At 46.1% G+C, this 18,047-nt stretch overlaps 1 protein-coding gene and 1 long non-coding RNA gene across 4 annotated transcripts in view; one reads left to right on the forward strand and one right to left on the reverse strand.

Moving 5' to 3' along the window:
* Positions 1 to 1,434: 1,434 nt before the first annotated feature.
* LOC128791996 (uncharacterized) overlaps positions 1,435 to 18,047 on the reverse strand; it is a 37,263-nt gene continuing 20,650 nt past the window's right edge. Inside the window, exons 2-7 of one of the 3 annotated variants that reach the window (XR_008432265.1) lie at positions 11,950 to 12,034; positions 9,347 to 9,481; positions 8,634 to 8,863; positions 5,704 to 7,630; positions 5,331 to 5,596; positions 1,435 to 1,676 (exon numbers count right to left, since the gene is read on the reverse strand). This is a non-coding gene — a long non-coding RNA (uncharacterized LOC128791996). Of the gene's footprint in view, positions 1,677 to 5,330; positions 7,631 to 8,633; positions 8,864 to 9,346; positions 9,482 to 11,949; positions 12,035 to 18,047 lie in introns of all 3 variants that reach the window. The other 2 variants (XR_008432266.1, XR_008432264.1) reach the window with 2 other exon arrangements.
* Positions 14,884 to 16,763, forward strand: JUN (Jun proto-oncogene, AP-1 transcription factor subunit). The gene has a single exon (XM_053950005.1). It carries the CDS (start codon positions 15,142 to 15,144, stop codon positions 16,084 to 16,086), a length of 945 nt encoding a protein of 314 aa, XP_053805980.1. The 5' UTR covers positions 14,884 to 15,141; the 3' UTR covers positions 16,087 to 16,763.

The following is an 18,047-nucleotide window of genomic DNA, read 5'->3' on the forward strand; positions in this document are numbered from 1 at the left end:
CTCCTCCCCAGCTGCCTAAAAATTAAGGCCACTTGACAGAAAAGCCAAAAGGTTTTAGTTTCATTCAGTTTAAGTGAGATTTCTTGTTATTATCTGTTTTGTTTTTCCAGGGAGTGAAACAAACTAAAGCACTTCAGGACAAATCCATCTATACAGGAGATACATTTGAACAGCCCTGAGCATGAACTCGCCCATATTGTTGCTCTTTTTGCTTTCCTGACTCTGATTTTTATAAGTAAAAAGAAGAGGCTGAGACTAAAACAGAAAAAAAGTATCCCCTTTCCCTCAGCAATATCCATTTTAAAATTTGATTTTTGAATCTTTATCAAAAAAATGGCCACAAAAATGGAGTATCATTGAGTATTTTTCTTTGGGGAAATAAAAAAAAAAGTAATTTTCCTTTAGGTATAGTTAAAAAAATAATAAAATAATAATTTGCAGTGTAAAGCTAAAATAGGACACTACCCACCCAAGATTAATCCAGCTTCTCAGTTGTGATTAAGAAATGGCACATTGAAATTCAAAGAATTACCAACATATTTTGCCATCTTAAGTTTTTTGAGGCTAAACTTTGATAACTGCCTGCCTGGAGATGCTGAAAAGTGTGGGTTTAGCTGAAAGCAGCTACTTTAAACTTAAACATATGAGAATGGTTTGACAGTTTTCATCTGTACAGCGTTTCAAATCCACAGAGAAGTGACTGCTCTGCATCCCAAACTACTGCGCCATTTGTACCTTCAGGCAACAACCACAGCAGGAAGACCAAAACTTGTATTCCTCTTGCCACATCCCACTTGCAACACACTGCCAAGAAAACATGGGGGAAGCACTAATTTCCCCTGGGTAATCACAGGGCCTCCATTTCTAGGATTCCTTGCGAGAGGCCCATCAGCAGAAACGAGGTCATGGACAACAAGAAAAATTACACAAATTAAATACATTAAATATGTGACAAACTTAGTCTGAGCTCAGACTTGTGTGGGACTTTCTCCAGTTGTTGACTGGGCTGGGATTACATTTCCATAGCTCCAAAGGAGCACCAGGGCAAGGCCACTTTCATAAAAGGAATAAAGGTTTTGACACCAGGTTTCATATTGTGAATTTCTCCTTTAAAGTAACCTGCTTGCCCAAGCAGTTCAGCTGCCAGAAGGGGAGAGAGGCTGGGGAACTTTATTCCCTTTTAAAAGCAATGAGTGGGCTGTGCTGCTCAGGTACACCAGGCATCGCTCCAGAACCAGGGAGCCTTGGCTCATTAGGAGCAATTAAAAAAAGAATTCTGAGGGGACTTTAAAAACAACAACTTCCCAAAACAAAACATGCATATGTACCGCATGCATTTGTTTATGCAGCTGTAATGAGTGATGAAATCCATTTATGAGCTGAAGTCACAAGATTCTAAGCAGGTCTTTGTTTAATCTCAGTAAGTCATGACATTTCCCTACTACTTACAATAATGTGATTTGGATCAACATTTTCAAACTTATGCACCTGTGTTTTAACACTGCTCACCATCACCAACTGCACTTCTCTGCTTCTCTGCAGAGAGAACAGGCTGCTCTGGAGGCCCCACTCTGATCAAGGACCCCAAAAACAGATACAGAAACCTGGGTTTAGTTGAATACACGCCTGCAGTTCTTGAATTCAGCACATCTTCTGCAGTTCTTACTCTGGGCAACCTACAAAGAGCGTAAATAAAATCAATGAGACCATTAGTGGGATGAATACTTAGTGCATCAGCCCTTCTATAACCACAAAGTCTGCCCAGATGGATGCCCTTAAAAGACTTTCAGAAGGTTTGCTCCAGACAATGGCTCTAGTTCCAGCATGTTGCTGTGACTTGGGAGAATAAAATTAAGATAAATGCAGCTGCTTCTGCTTACATTAATGCAGCATTAGTGCCCTCAGTAACAAAGGTAGGACAGAGCATGCAGGAAAATAAAAGATTCAGCACAAATAACTATTTAGTTACATGTTTGGTGTATTTATAAACAGTGCTAGGCTTTAGATGTATTATTATATAGCTTTAACATCAGTAATCCTGCATATAAATCAAGACCATGTTTTTAGCTTTGATATTAAGGAGAAGAAAATGGGCAAGACCAAAGAGATTCGGCGCTGCTGTTTTTGTCATTATGCTGCTATTAGCTTTGCAAACAGCTCTGATGTTTTGTGAGGATCAGATCAAAACTAAATGAATACAGCTCCACTGGTAACACAAACAGAGTGGTTTTGTATCAGTTCTTTCAAGAAGGGAAAAAAGGTTAGACTCCTGGGCTGAACAAAAAGTCAGTGTAGCCAATGGACCAGGACAGGCCATCCCAGACAGAGGAAAGTTCTCTGGGCCTGTGGGGTGTGAGGGAAATTGTTGCCCCAGGACCTTTGTCCGTTCTGTCTCTCCTTTGGCCCGTTCACCTCCTGCTCTGCAGAGTCCCAGAGGAGCCAGGTGGATTTTCCAGTGTGTCAGCAAACCAAGATGGCAGGAGGATGTAAGGACAATGCAAGGATCTTTCACCTGGAATGTTTTGTTCCAAGCAGCCTCTTTTTTATGTGCAAAAGCATAAAGTACGAGACAATTTGTCCAGCAGCTTGGACCCAAATTCAGGAAGGCTCTAACAAGGCCAAAGTTAAATATGCATAAACCAGCAAAGTCTGTGCATCACCCAACTGGCCCCAACAAAGTGTGTTCCCATTCCTTGCATTTTTTACCATTATTTTTGTTGACATAGGAAAATAATATGCACTATTGCCTCAGAAATTTATTTATGCTAGCTATATTAATGGGAAAACAAACTATCTAGGCTATAGGCTATCTTCCTGCCTAATTCTAAGTCTATAAGGATTATATTTTATATTTCCCTTTTTCCAAAGCCCTTTTCAGTTATTTTCCTTTTGCTTTTGGGATCTACTGTATCAGAATGTCCAAAAGAAAAAGACTGAAGTCAGTGTTAAAACTGAAAAACACATATCAATAAAACCCATTATTTAATATGTGAGTCCACATTAACTAAACCCAGCTGAAAAGTTCTGAGAAGTTAAATTAAGATAAATAACTGTGAGAGTTAAGTAAACAGTTCCCTTGCTGGATTTGTAACAACTGACTAAAACTTTTCTTCCTCTTTCCACATTAAAGGAGAGCCTTAAAACCACATTTTGCATATTTTATTAGTTCAAACCTTTTCTAACCTGGTTCCCAGGTCAGACCAAGTCTAAAAAAGCTTTAAAAAGTGAATCTTTGTTCTAAAATAACAGAATCCAGTGGAGTGTGAACAACAGGACTATCAATAAATGTCTACTCTTATTCCCAGACCCAGAGTGGAATTTAAACAATTTTTAGCCCCTAAGATTCACAATTTATTGAACTGAACTGGCACACCAGTTTTAGCAATCAATGTTACCCATCTGATGCCTCTGAGTGCTTTCACCAGAGAGAGGAACTGCACGTTTGGAGAAAGAAAACATTTTTGTGATTGTTTAAAAAAATCACAGTTGAAAGTTTCTTGAAAGGTCAGAAAGCGAGTTCTCCTGGTAGACACAGATTAGCAGCAGAGGGTAGGCAAGGTGCTCAGGGTGTATGGGAAGGGTAATCCATCAGAGTGATAGCACCACTATGTATATGGCACAATTATATCTTATCTCCCCAGCCCTGCAACCAAAATAAACCCCATAGAAGCCTTGGAGTCTGCTTCTGTTGTCTTTAAGTACACACCCCTTAGGGTGGCGACCCAGGACACACCACACGCCTTTTTACCTCATGTAAGACAAAAGCAAAACAAATATAATCAGTATTTTTCCTCTTAGGACTCTCACTGAGCCTCTTTGATGTGTTTTCCCTAATCGTTTTCTCTTTTTAATCATCACACTCAGGGGTTTCTGCGAGCTTATTATGGTTTGGGTTTTATGTAACCTCTTCCCAAGCTCCCAACACAGCAACTGCTGTAACAGTACACAGCAACTCTACACCAAGGAATACCTTGGCCAAATGAAACCAAAAGGGAAATTTAGATGAGTACATTCTGCTTAGGTTGGAATTTTGGCTCAGACACAAGATTTCACACTCCTGGTCTCGCAAAAAGAAGCTCTAATGGAGATACTGAAAATGAAAGTATCTCTTCTACTTCAAAGCTGAAAATCCGGCTGCTTCTACAAAGTGTTTTTCTGCTCTGGGAAATTTTACTTCTCTACACCCATTCATGAAGGGGAAATCCTTGGTCCTGCGAGTTACCTGTGGGTTTACCATTCGCTTGACTAGACCTGAGACTTTGCCAGTATGATTTACTGGCATAAAACCAGTTAAATTTAAATTTCCAATTTCCACGTGGCTGCTTGCCAATATTTCTTTGTCATAGGAGCAATTATTTACATTTTATCTTGATTCTCTTTAGCAACATTCCTATTTACATAGAGAATCCTTCAGTGGATTACTACATTCTTTTCAGTTTTACCTAAGAAGTCCATTGGTGTCCTATAGTTCAAAAATTTTCCTGATCCACTATTAACAAAATGACTCAATTTATAACAGGCACCACATAAAACTCACATAAATGGAACACCTATGAAATGTCCAGCAAACAGCTGCCCCCCCTCGTCCAAGCTGCCAGTAGATCAATGAGGTTCTAGAGTTAATTTCCATTTATCAGCTAAGAATTACTGCTATCACTGATACTCATTTCTGTTGTTCCACGTCAGGACGCTGCCCGTGGAGGAAGCAGGAGCTGGGACAAGAACTGAAAACATTTCCTTCATGTGGGAAGGTGCCCTGCTAAGAAACTGCTTATTGAACCTGACAGCAGGCGTATAAGCAACATTAGAGGGAGTGCTCACACGTGTATTCCCAATAAAGGGGAGGACAAGGCGGTGAAAGTCAGAGCTATTACAAGACAAATACAAATTGTTTTTAATCTCCAGGATACTGAAATATTTTTTGAGCGCTCCCAGTGTTTGGGAGAGGAGGGAGGGAAAGAAAGGGAGCAGTAAACTCTGCTGAGACCTTTCTTATGGTTTCTGTCACCTTTTGTGGGAAAATCATTCTAGAGAAAAACAAGAGAGGATTTTGAAACTAACAGAAAAGGACCTGCTAAAAGGTACTTTGCTCTGTAAAACTTCCCATGGGGCCTGAAAAAGCACCCTGAGCACGCCCTTTATCACACAGCTTTGCATATGAAATGCTGTTTGTTTCGGAGGCAGTTGCATATTTTTACCTGGGGGGTTATTCCTGTCAGTTGTCCCCTGATTACCGATCTGTGAGAAGCAAGTGAAGGAGTCAGAGCTACCACAAAGCTAGAAATACAACTATTGAAGTTCATGGGATTTTCAACATTCCCCCTCCTTACCCAAAAACTTTTACCCTTTGAGTGAACACTGTCATGTATATTTTTTGCTTGGCTGCCTGGTGGGCCACCCGAAAATCATCAGCACTCCGAGAAGAAAGCAGCTATGGTTTGTTCCCAATTTCCTTGTCAGAAGTCCTGCCGTGCATTACCATTTCCCAGAAAGGTGCATTGTTCTATCAGCACCCCATCAAACTCAGGAGCAGAGCCGCGCTGCCGGGACGTGCAGCAGCTCAGACAGGCCGGGCTGTTGCAATCCTGTCGCAATCCTGCGCAGAAAGCAGAACATTAACACTGGCATGCTGCTCCCACGCCCTCCCCTCTCCAGGCTTCCCATCAACTCCGTGACACCCTGCAAGGCACAGGATTTATTTACACAACACCGCTCCTGAGACGGGCATGTGTTCGGCTGCGATGTTGACGAGGCTTAGGAAGCCGGAGTAAACGTGTACTAAGCATCAAGTGAGGATGAAAGAAACGCTTTGAGACTCGCTTGGTCGCGTTTCCAGCCGCAGCACAATTCCCTTTTAGCCAGGACAAACCAGGGAAGCTCCTGGCTTTCACCGGGAGCAGCGGCTGCCACGCACACGCCAGTTCCGCGAGGACTTTAATCCTCGGTACGCGGTGACACCCTGAAAAGAAGCAAACTCCTCTCCGGCCAGCCATTCCGGTTTTTGCCGGGCTGGACGGAGCGGGACGCGTTTCCCAAGGCCGTGCCAGCCCAGGGAGGGGACAGCGTGGGAGCCGGAAGGAGGCAGGACGGGCTCTGTGTCAGCCGGCGTCATCCCCGGCGCCGCTGGTTCCCACCTGCGCTCCAGCGCTCCTCGCTTTCCCTTAAAAAGCATTGCACCGTGGGGAACAGTGCACAACGTCACACAGGTGGAGAAGCAGGCAGGGAAGCCCAGGGGCTGATTTAGGGGTGGAAGTGACCAAAGGTGGCCTCAGCTTCACCTCCCCGCTCCTGCGTCTGCAGCACCCATCCTCTTCCCTGAGTGGGGTACAGAGCAGAATTCTCGTGTTTCACGTGGCCATCTTCTTGCCAAAGGACGGAGAAACTGGGCTGATTCTTTCGGAAACCACCAGTGGGAAGGTGGAGAGGTGCTGGTGGCTGTGTCTCAGCATCCCCCCCTCTGGGAAGCTGCCGTGTGATAATTCCTCCTACACGAACAACTCCAAATCACTGTCAGAGCCCCTCGAAGCAGAGACTCTGAAAGTAAAGAAAACAAAACAACCCCCACAAAAAGCAAGCCCTTAGCAACTGGGAGATATTTGGTCAAAAAGGTCAAAGAATGACCAGGGAGTTAAACTGGCATAAATCTAAGCGCCAGTATATGCTCCACACAGTCCTGGGTCAGATTCAAAATGCATTACAAGGCTCATGAACCAATAAAAATGCCATTGATTGATATCCTAAAAGCAAATGGGGGCAGTAACGAATATTTTATACCAACAAGTTAATACTAGATCTTCTTCCAGATGAAAATCCATTGCTTCTCCTTACTTCATTTTAAAAAATAAAAATAGTACATACCACTTGTCCAGCATCTATTCCCTTCAGATCTGCCTGCTTTACTAGGACTTCAGTCTCATTATGCCTATTTTACAAGGAGGGAAATCAAGCAACAAAGATGCTAAAGGTGATTAAGGGTACAAAAGCAGGGAAGAATACAATTCCCATTTGAGTTGACTCTCTTCTCCTGTTTTTCCTTGTCAGGTATGCAGAAAATAAGATTACTTTTCATTAAACTCACAAGGTTATTAAAGAGGTGAACAGGTTTTCTTTGGCCAAACTTTTAAAGTTTTCTTAGTTGTCTTGAAGGGAAATATATTCCACACCAGTACTGCTTAAGGGTTAGGTGAAAACTCTGCTGACCAATAACATAAATGTGAAATATTCCCCTGTTCTTATTAATATTTATGTAATAATCCAGGGCTGAAATTGGCTATCATTGAACTGACCTCAGATCTCTGACATAAATGCCTATTTGAAGCACCTGGCAATAGGCTGGGAGCATCCACACCCAGAAGTGCCTTGTCTGGGCTTGCAGTTCTGCCAGCCACACACCTTTTCCTACACTGGCTTCAGGAACTGGGAAACATCAGCACAAAACGTGCTTATGTAGAGCAGGGCTACGTTGTACCATTAACTCTTACAACACACGTGCTTCACCTCCTTCACATGATTTACCTGAGCCCACAGCCCTCTCCTCACTCAACTGAAACCTCTGGAAATCTGTGCTGCAGCTGGTACCCAGCTCTCCAAATACCACACAGCACTTCTGGAATGGCTTTCTGGTTCTTTCCTATTAAAAAAAAAAAAAAAAAAAAAAAAAAAAAAAAAAAAAAAAAGGAAAATTTTAACCAATCTGAATTTCAATTTGCCATCACAGCCTTTAGGCCTTTGCTTTAGCATTGTCCTTTTATTCTGAAAATTCTCCTTGATCTTATGAACGTGTTTTTAACATATTCAAATGTTATGGCTTTTCATATGTTTCATATGTTGTCAACACACTATAAACAGTCCTGTGAGCTGAGCAACCCATCTGCCAAAGGCACTGCCAGCTGCTCATGGACTTGTTCTAGCACACATGGGAACAGTGCTCCTGAGCCCATTGTAAAAGCACAAGATCTCAGGTAGTGACCCTTATGATTCTGGGCTAAATTTCCCATCTCTTCTTCCTTCTGAAACAAGGGAACATAGAGAGTGCCAGCACTACTGCTGCAGTGTTGGCAGCTGCATATAATTTTTACCACAGAACAGCAATTTTGAGAGGTTGAGCATCCTGGTTCTTCTCTTGTGGAAGTGCTGAGGGTCTGCTGTGGGTGAGGCTGGGACATTCCCAGCCGTGAGGGGACAGGGCTGCCCAGACAGGGAGGAGCAGCTGTGTCACTGTGTGACAGCTCAGCTGGGATCAGAGATCAGGTTGTTGTTTATTAATCGGGTGGGACGGAGGAAGAGAAGCAGTTCAGCAGCACCTTCTCCAAAACAGAAGCCTTGAACTCTGCTTGTGCTTCCAGGCACTGTCCTTCCCAGGCCATGCCCTTTCCTCCCTCCATTGCCTTCCTTGGCTCTTTGGCAACCCTAACTGCTCCCACACCATGACTCCAACACAATGACTGTCATCCACAGTGAATGTTTCCATTTGAATTACGTGAGCAGGCCCTCTGTAAACTTCCCCACAGGCTCCACCACACTAATCCCTGGGAAGGAGCAACCTGCAGGACCTACTTTCACTGCTGAATGCTTTCTCTGTTTGTTGCTGCTCCTGTCAGAGCCATTACCCGAATTCAGACAGGTGTCCTTACATCTGTCACCCAGCAGCCACTGCTGACATTCAGGACAGGAACTCGCTGTCTGTGTCCAAGCCCGAGCCCACGGCACAGAGCAGGAAAGCTCTGACTGCTCCCTGGAAATCCCTGAGCTCTGGGCTGCTTTTCACTGGGCAGCTCTGGTCTCATGCAGACTCGCTTCCTCCCCTTCTCCTGTTGCAAGTACTGCTTTATCCCACGTTGCCAGGAGCCTACTGTGCCAACAGCTGCTAAAACAGAGCAAGGTGTCAACTTTGGCAGGATGCCAGATTGTTTATTAATTAAAAATTTAAGCAGTCTGTATCTGTCCTGAGCCCCTAATCAAAACTGAGCTATTTTACCCAGGGATCTGAATGGTTAAAGCCAGTTATTCTGAGGCTTTCAGTCACAACTGGCAACTACAAATAAATCCATTTTGTTGACACTACTGTCTGTTTATTGAAATACCCAAAGACCACAAAGCTAGCTTCAGTTCTCCACAGCGAAACCCCACCTCAGTAATATGGGAACATATGCACACTTCGAGCAGGATCTTTCCCCCTGAACACAGTAAATATCTTTTCAAAGGCGTTCACCTGCCTCCCCAGCACTCAGCATCAATATGCTTCTATTTGTATGGTACGTTTTTCCTGCTGCCAGCTCCCAATGCCAAGCAGAGCCGTCTGCTTCCCATATGCCACCCGTCCTCCAGTGCCTCCTGTCCTGCTTACCTTCCCCCTCTGGGCTCCCACTGTGGATCAACTGCTACTCTGCCAGCCTTCTTGGTGTGTAGAGGATTTTTCCAACTGCAAGCTCCCCAGGATGGGAACTCTGCCCAACTCTCTATTTCCCGAGCACCAGCTAAGCTGTGGTGTAGAAATAATGAGCACAGAGACATTATTGGTGTGACATTTAGATTTGTAACACCCCAAACATCCTTCTAGAGGAAGGTGTCCCTGCCCAGGGCAAGGGGGTTGGGACAAGATGATCTTTAAGTTCCCTTCCAACCCCAGCCATTGCAGGATTCTGAAAAGCATGGGAAGCAAAGCCCCAGGGTTCCTTTCAGACTCATCTCTAGACAATGTGGTTAACTTCCACTTGCTCAGGGTTTTGAGCAAAAATTAAAAAATACATACAAGTGTTTGGGTAAAAAACATAAAGTTAATTACTTATTTGAAAATATATTTCTGAGCACTTGCAGTGAGCACTGAAATCCTCTATAGCACAATAGTGAGAAATTTAGTATAACTAGAGTGAAGAGGTCACCCCATCCACTTTAGAGACAATCATATCACATCTTTCATTCAGATGTTGCTGCACATCAACATCCAGGGTTTGAATTGCTCAGGCAGCATTCCTAGGAAAATGGAAGATGTTTTTAGTGGTTCCTCCCTCACTTCTGCAGCCTTTCTGTGTGTTTACAGCACTGCTGTCCTGCCCCAGAGGTAACCCAACAGGTCTTGCAAAGCCTCCTAACTTCGCCCCACCTCCATCATTCACAATCTTGTCTCTGTAACCTACTCATTTTCCCCCATTCCACAAACTATTAGTTTCAAAGAAATTCAGAGATTAATTAAAATGATTGGTGGGATGAGTAGGTGAGGGGGACAGGCTAAAGGGCTTGACAAGAAGAAAGATGAAAAGGACTAAGTGCGTATGGCTTGGTTATGCGATGACTAATGGAGGGTGGAGGAGATGGACACGATATTCATTTACAAGTGCCTGTGGTTCTGAAGAGCATTTTTCATGTGCAAAATGAAGACTCACTCAAGACTGGCTGGTTTTTTTTTTTACAGTTTTGGTTCCAGAGTCCTCCACATCAAGCTGCGAGCCCCACTCTTCCCCCAGCCTATCCATTCCCACCTTTCCCCTGTGTCCCCAAATGTATTGATTTGTTTTTATTTCAGCCACAGTTCCTGGATCTCCACCTGGCCACAGGAGTCCTGCTGGGAGCAAAGAGCAGGAGGAGAGGCCACGGAAGCCGGGGGTGGATGAGGTGGCAGCTCTGCCACGCCTGTGCTGTGCTGCAGACTTGGACCCACTTGAACCCAGGACGCAAACACGCCCTGAGGAACCGGCAAGGGACGGGGACCAGCAGAACCTGGGAATGATTTTACTTCCACTTGGCCTAAGGAAGCTCTGTTCCTTTTACCCTCTCACTCCCACCTTCTTTCAGTGTGCCTTGATGGAGTAAATAAGAGAAAAATACTTGTGCGTTCTGACTCTTCTGACTCTTGTCTCCCCCAGTAGGAGAAAACTGGTCTATAGTAATTCCTTAAGCAAGTGGAAAGCAGTGTGTGAAAATACAGGAATTCCCAGTTTTATTCACTTTAATATGTGAAGAAGGATATCACATTTAAGTCCTGTTTTTTTTTTTTAAAAAGACAAAAAATCTACATAATAATTTTTCTACACAATAAAGATGTTATGGAAACTTCTCTGAAGAGAAGAAAAAGCAAAATAGTCTGACATGTCTAAAGAAAATTATATATTGAAATATTTAATATACATGTAACAAAACTATATGGAAAAAAGTTTTTTTTTTTCTCTGTAAGCACTCTTTCCAATGTAAAAAAAATCAGAAACTAACATTTATCCTTTTTTCTTTCTTTTTTTTTTTCCCAAATGATTTTAAAATAAGTCAAAAGCATTTGAGATGCAGGAGTGAAACAAAACAGCGAACCCATTTATTCCTGGACACCAAATATAATTTAGATGGATGTGGTGTGTGTAACAAATTTTAATTTGTCCCTGAAAAGCCATTTAATTATTCAGATTATCTGATTGCCTCACTCAAGCTTCTATTGATTGATTAGAGAAGTTTATAAATCAAAATGTGCATTACTGTTGCTCAACGCATCGGCCTCTCAGAAATACAGGGCAGGGATTGGCAATTCCTAGCCACAAGTTTGTTTATTGAGCCATGTAAATGGCTCTGGTTTGTACCTGGGTCAGGAAGTGTTCCTTCATCCTACTAAAGGAATATTTTCTTAAGGATGTCAGGAAAGGAGGAATAAAAGCCCGGAATTAAAAGGTGTTTAATAAATCAGGGCATAGCCAGCAGCTCCTTGGCTAATGGCCACGAAGGATCACTATCCATGGGTCCCACTTCTGGATCTGGATCTGCTCCACTCTGAAGGTCTCAGTGCTGAACTTGGGACTGAAATCTCAGCCAAGCCCTCCCTAAGGTCCCCAGTTAGGCAGGAAATCCCCTGGGAGCAGCCAAGAGCTCTTGTCTTTGATTTCAGCGCTCTCCTGCTCCCCACAACCTTCACAAGCACCTTGGCTCTCTGTTGCAGGCTGGGCCGAATAACCTGCAGTGAGCAGCAATTACCGTAATGGGTGTCCCCCAGAGCCACGGGGCACCAGCTCCTACACGTCCCCAGCGAACTGGAATGTCTGCTCCTGAAACCCCGCCTCTGCAAGAGGAAGGAAGTACAGAGCTGAAATGGGTGGAGGGAAAAAAAAAATTAAATTAAATTAATCCCGCCAGCCCGATCCAGCCCTCACTGAAGTTAATCAAAACCTTGCATTGATATCAGTGGGCTCCAAATGCAGTTTTTCAGGTTATACAAATCTGTAATAAATAGAGTGGTTTAAGCCACGCTGAACATGTTCCTCATAGTCTGAATTTTGCTTTCTAGGACAGAAGAAACATGCAGAAGATAACCCCAAAAGATAAAACAGAACAACACAACCAATTAAATACATAAAGCTAATCAGAATAAATTTTATTATTGGTATTTGTCAATACAGCAAATTAATTGCATGGATTCCTATGTACCAGATACCCCCCCCCCTTTTTTAGCTTCATTTGGAAATATTTAAAATCTTTTATTTCAAAATAAAAATCTCCACACAATAAACGACTTCGAATTCAAGTCTTACATTTCTTCAGATTTTCTTCCTTGCCCTTTATAAACATGAAATCTGCGGGGTGACACAGAGGAGATCATTTATGGGCTATCTCCGGGGGCTGTAACACTTCAAGGACGGCCACGTGAGGTCCGACGAGATACCCATCTCTGACAGGGGCCAGGAGTGGGTCCCTAGGGAGGCACACGAAGCCAGGGATGCCCCCCAGGCACAAGTCATTTGCAGCTCTAGGATTTCCAGAGCCAGTGTAGATGCTCCGTGATTCACAGACCTTAAGTGATTTCTCTTCTGTGAACTCATCCAATCACGTTAAAATCCCTCCTCGCCAGGGAGTTCCAGCAATGAACCACAGTTCTTTGGTTTATTCCGAACCTGCCAGTTTCATTTGATGCCCCTTGGCTCTGGGGCCAGAAGAGTCAGCCGCTGGTCTCTATTCATCTTGTATGTAAACATTAAATGAATTAATTTGAGTGCTCACTGCATTAATGGATTCCCGAGATTTTCTTATGCATGTGCAGTAACTTAGTGCTGTTTGGCTGAACAGTTTATGCAACTGAAGTTTGAGCTACCTGCAGCCCAGAGAGATGCTGCCTCTGTGAAGGCTGTGCAGACACCAGCAGCACACAGTGAGCCCCCACATCCAGTCCAAAACTTTTTATTTTATGCCACAGACTGTTAACACACTGCATGTATTATTTCCATCATTCCAGTTAACACCAGTGCTCACCATGTGGCCAAAGTCAGGTGGGAACACCAGGGAAAAACACAGAAGGAAAAATCCCCAACGGCTTCCAAGAGGGGATCTGGACCTTCACTTTTCTGTCATAGCTGCTGATGTTTCTGTTTGCTTCACTGCTCCTTCCTATACGGTAACTGGTAATTATGTTATTATATCCAGGAAAAAAATAGAACTGGGGAATTTGAAATTGTGTTTTCAAAACTGGACCTAAGTTTGTTAGCTTCACGTGTCATGAGAAGGGGTTAAGGCTGACAGACCAAGTTCTGCATTGACAAAAAGCTGAACAGCAGCAGGCAACAGCTTCGTGTTGGAAGCACGAGGAGCACTTGTTGCACTGCTGGCAATCAAACACACCAGAACAGCCCTGCGGTCCCTGTGCCACCCCGTATTGTCACCGTCTGTCCTCAAATACCTGCTGCACTTTACTCCAGAGGTAGCTGCCTGGCAGCAATCCCAAATCCCCGCCACCCCGAGAGAAGGGTGTGTGCGGGGCAAGGTAAGGAAAGCGAATCCCTGTTATCAGCGCTCTGCCCCGGAACGCCGCTCCACAGAGCAGCTCCAGCGAGGCAGACAGCTCCCATCTGTTGCTCCGAGGGGAACATGCCAGCAGGGACTTTTCTCCTCCACCGCGATCCTTCGGCTCCAGCCCTTATTCTCCCTCCCGACTAACCTGCAATTCCACAGCAACACTGGGACACTGTCTAAAATTAGGCCGTCGCTGTCCCCTCCCCTTGGCGGACGAGTTCAGAGAAACCCATCCGCAACCCGGCTTTTTCCTGTCGGCTTTTATTTCCCCTCCGTATTCTCCCGGTTATTCCCGAGGCCGGGAATTGACGTCCCGGCTCTCTGCAGAGGCAGAGCCGTGCCGGGGGGCGGAGGTGCGCGGGCGTACGCGAACGGCCGAGCCGAAACCCGCGGCTCCCGCGGGGCTGGGCGGGCGAGCGGGGACTCCACCGGCCCCGCGGGGGCTCAGCCCGGGGCGGGGAAGCGCGGGGAGCCCCCGGTGCCGCCCCCGGCGCTGCCTGGAAGCGGCGGGGGCGGCGGGACGGGGAAACCACGTGGGGCTCCCCGGGAGCGCCACCTGAAGGGCCGAACCACCGCCGGGGGAGGGAAACGCGGCCCGAAACCCGGCGGAGGCAGCGGCCGCCAAGCAAACAAACGCACAAACAAACAAACAAACAAACAAGCGGAGGCACAGCGCACCCGGAGCGGAGCCGCGGCCGGGCGCGGTTGCCCGCGGTCGGGGGGCTCGGTGCCCGCTGAGGGGGCGGCCGGGCGGGCCAGCCCGCGCGCGGGCCGCGGTAACCGGATCGTTCAAAAACAAAGACGTCAGCCCACAGTGCCCCGCGCGCGCCCCCCCCGGCATTACGTCATCCCACAGTGCCCCGCGCGCTCAAGAAGCTTCTGAACGGGGGGGGTGGCCATGGCGACCCGGGCCGGGCCCGCGCGCCGGGCCCTGGCCCCGCCCCCCCCGGGGACGGGGCGGCGGCAGCCAATGGGGAGCGCGCGGGGTGACATCATGCGCTATTTTTAGCGGGCTCGCGGCCGCTGATAAGTGAAGGGCTGCACGGCGGGAGCGGGCGCAGAGCGCGGGGCGGGCGGGAGCGAGTGAGCGCGACCGAGCGCGGCCGCCGGGACGGTGGAGCGGGAGTAGCGCGGAGCCGGGCAGGGAAAGTACTTGTGGCGGCGGAGCGGCGTCCCGGCACCACCGGCACGAGGAGGAGGAGGAGGAGGGCGGCGAGGCGCCCCGCCAGGCCGGGCGGGTTCTCAGCGCGGCGGCGGCAGCGGCGATCCAGTAAGGCTCCGCGTTTCTCCTTCCTCGGCTCCGCGTTCCCCTTCCCCGGGAGGGTCGGGGTGCCCGCGGGGAGCTGAGCGGCGGCCGGGCAGCTTCCCTTCCCCGGACTGTGTTCTATGAGTGCAAAGATGGAGCCTACTTTCTACGAGGATGCGCTGAGCGCCGGCTTCGCGCCGCCGGAGAGCGGCGGGTACGGATACAATAACGCCAAGGTGCTGAAGCAGAACATGACGCTGAACCTGTCCGACCCCTCCAGCAACCTGAAGCCGCACCTGAGGAACAAGAACGCCGACATCCTCACCTCGCCCGACGTGGGGCTCCTCAAACTGGCCTCGCCCGAGCTGGAGCGGCTCATCATCCAGTCCAGCAACGGGCTGATCACCACCACGCCGACCCCGACGCAGTTCCTGTGCCCCAAGAATGTCACCGACGAGCAGGAGGGGTTCGCCGAGGGCTTCGTGAGAGCTTTGGCGGAGCTGCACAACCAGAACACGCTGCCCAGCGTCACCTCGGCCGCCCAGCCTGTCACCAGCGGGATGGCACCTGTGTCCTCCATGGCCGGCAGCACCAGCTTCAACACCAGTTTGCACAGCGAGCCCCCGGTGTACGCCAACCTCAGCAACTTCAACCCCAACGCGCTCAGCTCCGCGCCCAGCTACAACGCCAACAGCATGGGATACGCGCCCCAGCATCACATAAACCCCCAGATGCCCGTGCAGCATCCCCGGCTCCAGGCTCTGAAAGAGGAGCCGCAGACTGTACCTGAAATGCCGGGGGAAACTCCTCCCCTGTCCCCCATTGACATGGAGTCACAGGAGAGAATCAAAGCCGAGAGAAAGCGCATGAGGAACAGAATCGCGGCGTCCAAATGCCGGAAAAGGAAGTTGGAAAGGATTGCCCGGTTGGAAGAAAAAGTGAAAACTTTGAAAGCCCAGAACTCAGAGCTGGCATCCACTGCCAACATGCTCAGAGAACAGGTTGCACAGCTTAAGCAGAAGGTCATGAACCACGTCAACAGCGGGTGCCAGCTCATGCTCACACAGCAGTTGCAGACGTTTTGAAGAGACTCTTCAGCGAGAACTGTGTGTTGTGGTACAAGTAAAACAGGAAAAATCCAAAGTGGCAGAGGCGTAAAGCTAATGGCAAAAAGCTGAGAGGCTGAGTCCTGCCTGTGCTCCGCAAAGCGCATGTGTGGAAAGACTGGCAAAGCCTTCGGCTGGAGCCGGGAGTGCAGCGGCCAGCGCTGCTCCGGGAAGTGCTGTTCCTGCTCGGATGAGATGTCAGATCTTCGTTTAACATTGACCAAGACCTGCATGGACCTAACATTCGATGATCATTCAGTATTAAAGGTTAAACTGCAATAGAAACTGTAGATTGCTTTATGTAGTATTCCTTAAGAAAAAAAAAAAAAGTGGGAGGGAGGTTTGTGGGAGGCTGATAAACAAACAAAAAAAAAAGAACTGTTCTGCCTGCCTTCAAGTAAATTGTGTATGTACATATCTTTTTTTATTTTATTTTATGAAAGTTGATTAATGTCAATAAACTACTTCATGACTTTGTAAGTTATTTTTATGTTGTTTATTTGGGCACTGCCCAGTATTGTTTGTAAATAAGAGGCTTTTTTTTAGCACTCTGAGTTTACCATTTGTAATAAAGTATAATTTTTTAATGTTTCTGTTTCTGGAAAAAATTCTAGAAGTTCTATTATATTTAAGAAAAATAAAATAATTAAAATGTATTTTCCCCTCACACTTTTTTTTTTTTTTGGCTAGTACCTTAGCTGGGAAAATGCCCTTTGGGCTGTACTCTGTAGGGTAGGGATTATGCTGAACTTACTCTGTAACTCCAGACATGTCCTGGAGAAGGTGTGAGGAGGGGAGGGAGAAGCCAGATTGTCCTCACTAAACTCCTACCACTTTTGGGGTTCCCCTGAAGTTGGATTCCCCAGCTGCAGCCTGCCTGCCTCCTTCTTGGGGCCCAGTTTAGACATCTGACTTCAGGCAGGGTTGTGGAGGGGTGGAAAGGCAGGGAACGAAATTGTTCCATAACTGGAGCAACTGGCTACTTGATCTGACATGTTTTTTATTAAATTAATGCCCTCAAGAAGATAAGGCAGGTGGTTGTATTAAGAGAATTACGCTGTAGGCTTCAAAAATAAAAATATTCACCTTTATCCCTGTGTTTTCTCAGGTAGGAGGTGATTCTTGTCTGTTAATATTTATGACAATGCTGCTGTCAACAGTAAAATAAGTTTGTAACAATTCCCCTTTCTCTAAATCCTTTCCCTTTTAGGTATTACTCTGGGTTCTAACCTTGGCAATAGAAAAGCTGGGAAAACTGAATCTAGTGGGAAATGAAGATAGCAACTTGTTGAAAAACAGCAACTCCTGTTGCTTGTTTCTAGCAATTTGCTGAAAACAGCAACTTCTCAGGCACTTCTCAGGTATTTTTCACAAAACAATCCTGATTTTTAGTACAATGACAGTATACAGGTATCTCTCAGAAACGTGCTACTTTACTTGAGGGGGGTGGGAAACAGCTTTATTACCAGGATTTTAAACACTGCACCCAATTAATTTTGTTTAATAAACCTATTTGAAGGAGACCAGATGTTTTCCTGCTTGCTGTTTGGAGCCAAACAGCTAAGAAAAAATAGATGATATCAAAAGACTGCCAGAAAATATTAGAAAATCATTATTCTCAAGCAGGCAGGTTTTTTTTTTTTTTTTAAAGTCTTTTTTTCCTTAAATTGGAATATGCTTAATTTTAATTGAAGTGACAGCATTGGTTAAGGTCACTTCAGAAAATTACTAGATAGTTAGATATATATTTATATACACATTTTTACTGTTATCAAAATAATACTCTGAAACTTGCAACTACTGTGGGTCAGTTCCTTATAGGAAGCAGAGAAGTATCTTCCTCTAACTTCTTCCCCCATCCTGTCACACATTTTATCACACAAGGGGTTGTTTTAATGTTTTAAAGGTGCTCATTTGGTAGTGTCCTTCCACATCCCAAG

The sequence above is a fragment of the Vidua chalybeata genome, chromosome 9 (genome assembly GCF_026979565.1).
Source record: "Vidua chalybeata isolate OUT-0048 chromosome 9, bVidCha1 merged haplotype, whole genome shotgun sequence".
Taxonomy (NCBI): Eukaryota; Metazoa; Chordata; class Aves; order Passeriformes; family Viduidae; genus Vidua; species Vidua chalybeata.